General features: G+C 40.3%; 1 protein-coding gene across 5 annotated transcripts in view; it reads left to right on the forward strand.

Annotated features, from left to right (window-relative positions):
* mof (males absent on the first) overlaps positions 1 to 5,397 on the forward strand; it is a 510,758-nt gene extending 505,361 nt beyond the window's left edge. For 2 of the 5 annotated variants that reach the window (XM_070081501.1, XM_070081489.1), the window contains one exon: positions 4,867 to 5,397. Coding sequence is in view for 2 of the 5 variants with exons in the window: in XM_070081489.1 (XP_069937590.1) it covers positions 4,867 to 4,909 (43 nt within the window). In the remaining 3 variants the exon portion in view is untranslated. The remainder of the gene's footprint in view (positions 1 to 4,866) is intronic. The other 3 variants (XM_070081496.1, XM_070081474.1, XM_070081515.1) reach the window with 2 other exon arrangements.
* Positions 5,398 to 10,350: the final 4,953 nt, after the last annotated feature.

Genomic DNA, 10,350 nt, shown 5'->3' on the forward strand with positions numbered 1-10,350 from the left:
TTGAAAAAACTCTACACAAAAGCTATGTTTCAAAAGTGCTTTGTAGTGACCACAGACACTCGATTGACTCTAAGAGAGTTTTGGAGAGATCACTTTAGCATCCTCAATTGTGTAAACCTTATAAGTAAGGCTTGGGAGGGAGTGACTAAGAGGACCTTGAACTCTGCTTGGAAGAAACTGTGGCCAGAATGTGTAGACAAAAGGGATTTTGAAGGATTTGAGGCTAACCCTGAGAAGTTTATGCCAGTTGTGGAATCAATTGTGGCATTAGGGAAATCCTTGGGGTTGGAGGTTAGTGGAGAGGATGTGGAAGAGTTGGTGGAGGAGGACAATGAAGAACTAACCACTGATGAGCTGCTAGATCATCTTCAACAGCAAGAGGCCAGACCTGAGGAAACTGCTTCGGAGGAGTGGATAGAGAAATTGAAGAAGTTGCCTACTTCTAAGATTAAGGAAATGTGTGCAAAGTGGCTTGAAGTGCAAACCTTTTTTGATGAAAACCACCCTCACAAGCCGTGCTGATGACTATTTAACACTTTTTCTACCATGGGATCCTAGTAACCTGGCTTCCTTTATTTCTGATTCTGGTACTGTAACTTGTGTTTGGTCCTTTATGATCTGGAGAGTAATTTCTTTACTGTTTGTTTGGTTCATATCACTGGGAAAGTGGACGGTTAACTATTACTGCGTCCAATAGTTTATCTTGCTCAGTTTTATCTTCAACACAATAACTGCACTAATTTGTTTATCATTATATTGCTTACAAAACTTGTTTACAAGTTTATTGTAAACAAAATGATGAAAATATTAGTGCGGTTATTGTGTTGAATACAAAGGTACCATATAGTACCATATGGTATAATGGTGCTATAGGGTGCAATTGTACCATATGATACAATGGTACCATATGATACAATGGTACCATATGATACAATGATACCATATGATACAATGGCACCATTTGCTAGACTATGGTACAATGGCACCATTTGGTACAGTGGTATCATATGATACAATGGTACCATATGGTGCAATGGTTCCATATGGTACATTGTACCATACAGTACAATGATACCATATGATTCATTGTACCATATGGTACTATATGGTACTGTTTTATTCAACACAATAAACACACTAATATTTTCATCATTATTTTGTTTACAATAGTTGTTCACAACAAAAATATGCAAAAATGTTTTATATTAGTTATGTTCTATTATATATTTACAAATGTACAGGAACACGACATGTTACTTGAGGTGGATGACAGAGAGCTTTGTCCTGGAAACTGCTGAGTCAGTAGCTAGCTTGCATCGCCACTCAGTCTTGGCTGGTGCCTGCTGCCACCAACACGTCCTATTGACCATATGGTATATGATATCATATGTTACAGGGTACCATATGGTACTTTGTACTATATGGTACAGGGTACCATACAGTACAGGATAACATATGGTGCAGGATACCATATGGTACAGGGTACCATATGGTACAGGGTACCATACAGTACAGGGTACCATATGGTGCAGGGTACCATATGGTGCAGGGTACCATATGGTGCAGGGTACCATATGGTGCAGGGTACCATATGGTGCAGGGTACCATATGGCACAGGGTACCATATGGTACCATATGTACCATACAGTACAGGACACCATATGGTACAGATACAGGGATAACTATGGAAATAAGTCACCCTGACTTTTTTGGGTTATCCTCGGATTTTATACATATGCTGCTATGTATGATAATCTCTGTAATTGTATTTCTGTACACCTGAATAAATTTACTCAAGCGCATGTGGCATCATAATTAAGTTTATTTAGTTATACACAAATAAAGTTGCATAGAATATCATACTTAGCAGCATATGTTTGGAGAACCTAGGATAACCCAAAAAAGTCAGAGAGACTTACTTCCATTAGGGTCCCTGTACCCTGCACTATGTGGTACAATGTACCATATGGTATAATGTACCATATGGTACAATGTACCATATTGTACAATGTACCATAGCACATTGTACCATTGTACCATATGATACCATTGTATGACATGGCACCATTGTACCATATGGTACAATGGTACCATATGGTTCAAAACCATAGAATTCCTCTTCAGCTCCACTTCCATCAGTCTTAGAACTGTAAGTTGTGAAGAGGAGAGTCAGAATATGCCCAGAGAGTGAGTGGGGAGTGAGAGCTTCCTTGCCACCAGGCATGATGAACAAAGCTACTTTGGCAGTGTTCTCACAATGCCATGTGGACGTCCAGATTTTTTCTATAGTGTGCACACTGACTACCCAGACCCATTCTCACAGATGTAGGCCTACCAGCCTTCTTGTGCTAAATTTGACGCTGCTAGAAATTTGGCATAGATCTACAGTTTGGATCCTGAACATAAAGCCGTCGATCTACGGGATGGACCCTGAAAGGGTTAAGATAAAGCTCTCTAAATGTTAGTTCCTCCAGAAGGAAATAAAGTTTCTGGGTCACGTAATGACTCAGAATGGCATAAAGACAGACGAGTCTAAAATCTTGGCTGTGCAGAAATTCCCTAGACCTATGATGGCAGATGCAGTCTGTTCCTTTATATGCCTAGCAGATTTCTACCGCACCTTCATTGCTGGTTTCTCCTCCATCGCCACACCTTTGACTTGCCTCCTTAAGAAAGACTCCCCTTTCGAGTGGATGTGTGATCAAGAATGAGCTTTTGCTACCCTTAAGAACAAGTTAATATCTACCCCTGTCCTTAGATTCCCAGATTTCACCAAGGCATTTACCATGATGATGGATGCCAGCAAAGTTGGCATCAGTGCAGTCTGGTGGCAGGAATCGAATGGTAAGCAACAGCCTATTGCCTATGCTAGCTGTGTCCTTACTAAAGCGGAAGCCAATTACTCAGTGACAGCGCTAGAAGCTTTAGCCATTGTATGGGCTTTGAGTCACTATTGAGATATCATCTACCAATATCCTATCAAGATTTACACTGATCTACCTTTGTTGTCCCTTTTTGCTAATAAGAACCTCTCGGGAAAGCATGCTCGGTGGTATCTCACGTTCAATGGCTACAACCCCAAAATTTGCTACGTACCGGGTAAGAAAAATGTTGTAGCTGATGCCCTGTCGAGGCATATAGCATTTGTGAACGTCGACAACTCGTTCTCCATTGAGGATCTTAAGAGAGCCCAACGGCAGGACCCTGTGTGGTCACCAGTCATTTGATTCTTGACCAAGGAGGATGTTGGCTTGCAGGTCAAGTCTCCTGTCCCACTGAAGGACTTTGTAGTAGTGAACCAGGGAGTGCTGTGCTGTGTTGCACAACTGATGGATCCCAGCAGAACTGTACACCAACTGGTGATACTGGAGTCCCTGGTACCAGCTACTCTCAGGCTGAGTCACAATGTCCCAGGTGCAGTGCACCCCGGGAAGGACCGCAGCATCAAACAGGCAAGAATGAAATGCTTCTGGCCTAAGATGGCAGCAGAAATTGCCAGGCATGTACACTAATGTATTGTTTGTCTACAGCACAAGGGTACTGTTACAGGTCCCAATCCCATTCTGAAGTATCCCATTACAAGGAGCCCTGGGAGAGAGCTTCTGTTGACAAACTTCTCGACCTCGGAGAAGGGTAATAAACACCTGCTTGTAATGGTAGATAACTTGACACGGTATTGCGAGTTAGTACCCATCACAGATAAAACAGCTGAAACAGTCGAAAATGCTTTCCATTAGCATGTAGTTCTCCGCCATACCTGCTCACGAGTTCTTCTGTCAGACAATGAGTTGGGGTTCATAAATGCCACTATGCAGGATTTTTGTTCCAGATTTAACATTCACCAAGCGCCAGTAGCTCCACACCACCCAACGAGTAATGGCCTTGCTGAACGTACAAACCGCAAAGTCCTGGAGGTGCTCAGAGTAACCGTTAACCTGAGTTGTACTACATGGGATGAGGCTATTCCAGATGTTCAGTGTACATTAAACTCTTCCCTCAACAGCTCGATTGGTGTGAGACCTCATTTTGCCTTGTACGGCTACGATGAGCGTTTTCCATACAAAATTCTGTTTGCTCCGCCTCAACCTACTTACAACACCGATGACACCAGTGTAGTTAAGACGTGGACCAGGCAGCTTGTTTTTCAACGAGTACGAGAGAACCTTATGAAAGCTACAGATAAGTTCACATCTGATTGTAATGCCCACACTAAGGCAAGCAAAGTGGAACCAGGTTGCTCAACCCGACGCAGACCCCAGGTATGCATAAACTTATTCCCAAATTTGTTGGTCCTTACTGTGTCCTCTGAGAGCTCCGCGGCAATAAGTTCGAGGTGAGGGACATCGCTACTGGAACTACCAAAGAGGCTCACCTTGACCACATGAAGTATATCACCATGTGCAAGCCGAAGCACAGCTGGAGTCTCGAGTGTTGCAAAGCCACAATCACTCATTCTAGCGACAACCTCTCTACTTAACCCGCTACTCCTACGACTGATGACAGTCCTGTAAGGCTCCACACTTATGGCCTGAGACCCAGGACAGCAGTACATTTCTGTGACATTGACGTACCTACTGACTTGTGTGACTCCTACTTAAACTACGCTAACTGTTTGCTTGCAGAAATGGGTATTAATGCACACACATTGTATAGTTAGTTAATACAGGTGTCAGGATGGACAACATGTAAATATGCAAATTATTTTAGAAAGGTACCTGTAGTGTATAACGAATTCCATGGAAATAGTATAATTGTAAGTATGTGCACCCAGTATGTTCTTTAAAGCCTGTATTAAGGTCAGGGAAGTGCCGCCCTTATGTCCAATGTCACACCTTAGGAAATGCTACTGTCAGTCATTGTTTGCAGATGTGAGGATGGCACGGCATCCTGGACAAGTAGTCAAGCCTAATGTTTCACCCCTGTTCCAGTGCTGACGTCTCCTGGCTCCATCCTCAATCAAGCAGTGCGGGCACACCATATTTCTCTTCTCTCAAGATGGGCGAGTTTTTTTTTAAGCCTGCCAGATTTATGTCCATTTTGATTTTTGGGTGAGTGAAAGCCAGTCCCCCCAGTAAGTAATTCTTTCACACCTTTGTACCCACCAGTATTGTCATGTCGAGACGACATGAGGTGCATGGCCGAGTGAATGTAGACAGCCTGTACTGCCTGCTAAACAGTCTATGCTGTCTGCTAGATTCATATCCCGCAGCACTATGGTGCTGCACTCTCTAGGCTTGCCCAGGTCAGTGAGACGTGGAGCCCATCTGGGCTCATTTCTCGGCCTACACCCCAAGGTTCAACACCTTTCCCCTCCATGGTCTGGCATTCAGTCACCCTCCCCTCACTCTGCCCCACTGGTAACTCATGTATGTAATATCAATAAACCAGAGGCTAGTCTATGGCTGTGTTCTTCAACCTACCACACTACCCCCATAGTAACCTACAAGTAAGACTCGGCATCTTCATCAGTAAACCAGCTATAACACTTTTCTACAGGCTCTTTCTTGAATTCTATCATGTTTCTCACTTTCTTTAGAGGACTGGCACTCAGAACTTTCTTTGCCCCATGGTGTCTTATTTAGCAGTAACACACAATAAACAAGCACAAAAAAGCAATAGATTATTGCAAAATGTTTCAATTGAACAAGCAGGGTAATGTTCACTTGCCGAGAAACAACACTACACTGACTCAGAATGCGTGTATGGGAGGCTTTGTGTGCGCGCTGCAGGTGGACACGTTTGGTACATCGGACGAAATCTGAGGTGAGGAATGAAAATGGAGACTATATGTTGACAAAAAAGTCGTCGATAACTGAAATCAATGAAAATGGGGGCAAACGAAAACCGAGGTTCCACTGTACTTTCCCTGACAATATTTTCCATCAAGGGCTGGTCAAAGAATAGTTCAAAGAATTCCAGTTCATTTGCAGTGTTTCCAAGGGAACAAGATGGCAGGATTCCACTTTGAGTGTCATCAAACTGATGTGGATTGGAAACAAAATTGGGATTTTGCTGTCAATCCCAGATGCTGTTAGCTGGTGGGTACTGGATATCATAAGCTGGTTGTGGTTGTAGTTCTGATTGTGCAGGTTGTAGTATGGGGATGGATGAAGATGCACTTTGTCCTGGACCTGCTGAGTCAGCGGCTTGGGTCCCAGCCTGGGCTGGTGCCACATGCTGTGTGCCTGCGATACCACCACTATCACCACTACCACCCATTGATGCCTGTGGTCTATCCATACCAATTGTGGCCACATCATCATCACTTTTACTGTCTATTCCAGGTGTAGGGCCATGGGATGTACTCCGTCCCCTTGGAATTGTATATGGTACACTACCCGAGCGCATGCGGTGTCATAAAAACTGACGCTTCACTGGTGAATATTATTCCTCACTATCACTACTTGAATGGTCATCAAGAGCAATAAAATCAAAGTCCACGTCACTATCATCACCACTGTATAATCCTACGGGTTTAGCGCTTCCTCCTTGACTATAATAATAATAACTATCATCACCATTACTCGAATCCGAGGCCTGGCCACATGAAAATATTAGTTTTCTCTTGCGACGAGGTGCAACTGAACGTGACTGAGATGCACCAGCACCAGAGGTTGAAGGTTGAGGGTCGTCAGGATTTTCGGCACTATTTTCGATATCCTGACCATAGCTTTTGGTCACAAGTTGATCAAAACCATAGAATTCCTCTTCAGATCCACTTCCATCAGTGTTAGAACTATCACTTGGGAAGAGAGTCCCAATTTTCCTAGGAGTGAGAGCTTCATTGCTGTGAGGCATGATGAACAAAGCATATTGAGATGGCATTCCCACAATGCCATGCAGGTGCCTGAGGCCAGTGGTGGATACCTTGTGCTGAAGGCTTTAATTATGCCTTAAGCATAAGTGTGAGTACAGTGGACCCCCGGTTTTCGATATTAACCCGTTCCTGAGAGCTCATCGAATACCAAAAATATCGAGAAGCGAATCAATTTTCCCCATAAGAAATAATGGAAATCAAATTAATCTGTGCAATACACCCAAAAGTACGAAAAAAAAATTTTACCACATGAAATATTAAGTTTAATGCAATTGAATAATTACAATAACAACAATAACAATAGAATAATAACAATAGAATAATTGACACTTACATTTAACCCCTTCAGGGTCCAAGGCCAAAATCTGAAGTGGTGCTCCAGTGTCCAAGGAATTTTGAAAAAAAAAAAAAAAATTATTTTTTTTTTTACAGAATTAAAGAGTATATTTTTGTGGGAGTTGACGTGTCGGCAGAAGGATTTATGAAGGATGAAGTTAATCATAGAATTGATGAGGGAAAAAAGGTGAGTGGTGCGTTGAGTGGTGTGTGGAGTCAAAAAACGTTATCTATGGAGGCAAAGAAGGGAATGTATGAAAGTATAGTAGTACCAACACTCTTATATGGGTGTGAAGCTTGGGTGGTAAATGCAGCAGCGAGGAGACGGTTGGAGGCAGTGGAGATGTCCTGTTTAAGGGCAATGTGTGGTGTAAATATTATGCAGAAAATCCAGAGTGTGGAAATTAGGAAAAGGTGTGGAGTTAATAAAAGTATTAGTCAGAGTGCAGAAGAGGGGTTGTTGAGGTGGTTTGGTCATTTAGAGAGAATGGATCAAAGTAGAATGACAATTGATATTACTTACTAAAATTAATAAATATCATTTTTACTAAAATTTCAATTTACTCTTAACATTTTTGACATTTAATAACCATTACTTGACTAATTACCTTTACCTGTTTTAATACCACATTTACTATCCTAGATTACTCTTAATTACCTTGTACTGCCATATAACCTCAAGTATAACTACCAGTGCAATATTGAATGAAATAAACATTACTATTTCACTTTTTTGTAATCATTATTACTTACTAAAATTTTATTAAACACCATATTTACTACCAGTCAATTTTACTTTTGTACATTAAACATTATTTTATACTTCCCATAACATTTTGTTGCCAAATTTTCAAGTTTTTATATTCAACCCCAACCTTGTATTATCCTTTGTACCTGTGTACCTGTCTACCATCTTACTATCATATTATAACCAAGACATTACCATTGTGATTTTTTACTATTATTCTTTTGTACTTTAATTGTGAATTTTATTTTGTCAATTTAAATCTATAGTTATAACCTTGATCTTGTCAACAACCCATACCAGACTCTAGTGCAATTGCAAGTACCATTTCAAATTGTATTTTTATATTATAAGTTTATATTATAATTCCTACCATCTGTCCATTTAACTTTGCTTACCATTACTTAATTTTAGTCCCTTTTATATTTTCTCCTTTATTTTAGCTTTATATAACTATCCTAGTTTATATATCCACAACTGTTAAAATAATCAAGGTGCTATTCTCAGGTGCTAAAGTAGAATAAGCTCACAATCTTGCCATTATATTCCAAAGCTCATTTATTCACAACCTATATTAGTCCCTTTTTATTATAATTTTAAACTATAATTATAACTTTAAAAAATTACCTTTATAGTACTACCTACTATCATATTCCCAAGCACTATTATATGATCATCACTTTATTTGTATTAGTCCCTTAGCTCATTATTTTACATTTGTTAAATAATTCAGGTGCTATTTTTTAGCTTAAGACTATTTACTTTGTTTTATACTTAATTCTAACTATAGATTCACTACAAATCTTATGATTACAAGCATTGATCCTGATACCAACCTCTTATTTAATGACTTAAATGAATCAAACAGTTACTGTAATTACTACACTGCAGAACAATCAAAGGCACTTCTCAGTGCCAACAACAACATAACTATCTTTAACTACAATATCAGATCATTAAGCAAGCATTACGATGACCTCATAGCATTACTAAATTCCTTACATGCCAATATGTCCATCATTACACTAACTGAAACCTGGCTAAAGCCTGATAGTACAGATGTCTATGCCATTCCTGGTTACACAGCCATACACAACTGTAGGCCAGACCAACAAGGGGGTGGCACAGCCATATACTACTCAGACCAACTAGAATGTATCACTAATACTTGCACAAGGGATGAACATGGGGAATATATAATAGCTAAATTCAAATCCAAATACCTACAAAAACCTCTCACATTGATAAACATCTACAGAGTTCCACAGTCAAACATTAGCCAATTTAGTCAAAATCTAGGAAGTATGATAACTGATGCACGCATGAACAAAGATCACTTACTACTCTCAGGTGACTTCAATATAAATCTCCTGCAAGACCAAGACCCACACGTTACTGAATTCACAAACACAATGAGTAACTGTATGTTACTACCAACAGTAACAAAACCTACAAGAGTTACAGAGACTAGTGTTTCCCTACTTGACCACATCTGGACCAACACCATATCCCCTTTAAAATCAGGCATAATTACAGATAATACCACAGACCACTACCCTACTTTCCTCATAACAACTCTTGGTAAACTACCCCAAGACACTACTAAAGTCACCTTCAGACTTCACAATGAGGCAGCCATTAATAACTTCGCAACAGCATTAGCAAACATTGATTGGCACACTGAGCTAGAAATCTATACAGATATTGACGAATGTATTAATAATTTTCTAAAAAAGACCCAATACCTCTATAACAAGCACTGCCCTAAAAAAACTAAACAGATGACAGCAAAGAGACTGAACAGTCCCTGGCTAACACCCAGCATTCTCAAATCCATAAATACAAAACACCAATATGAAAAACAGTACAGAATGGGTCACATAACCAGAGACCAAACAAAACGTTACTCGTCAATCCTAACCAGCCTGATAAGAAGGGCAAAAAAATTGTATTATGAGAACAGATTATCCAACTTACGAGGTGATATAAAAAAGACCTGGAAAACACTATCTGAAATTCTGGGAACAAAAAAGATATCACGAAATAGCGAAATAAAATTAGCAAAATCAGATGAACCCCAACTCCCACCAACAGAAACAGCAAACAGACTCAATGATTTCTTCTCCACTATAGGACAAAACCTTGCCCATAAAATCCCAAGCTCAGATACCCCACCAAATAACTACCTCACCGGCAACTACCCGAACACACTGTTCCTAGCTCCGACTAACCCATACAAAGTCTCCCTTATTATCAATGCACTAAAAAACAAGGCAGGAGATTTAAGTACCTTACCACCCTTTATATATAAAAAAGTGTCACAAGTGCTATCTCCAATCATTGCAACACTCTTTAACAAATCCATTGAATCCTCCACCTTCCCTACAGTACTCAAAATAGCAAGGGTCACCCCGATCCACAAAGGAGGAGACCAAACAGAGTTGAATAACTA

The sequence above is a fragment of the Cherax quadricarinatus genome, chromosome 6 (genome assembly GCF_038502225.1).
Source record: "Cherax quadricarinatus isolate ZL_2023a chromosome 6, ASM3850222v1, whole genome shotgun sequence".
NCBI lineage: Eukaryota > Metazoa > Arthropoda > Malacostraca > Decapoda > Parastacidae > Cherax > Cherax quadricarinatus.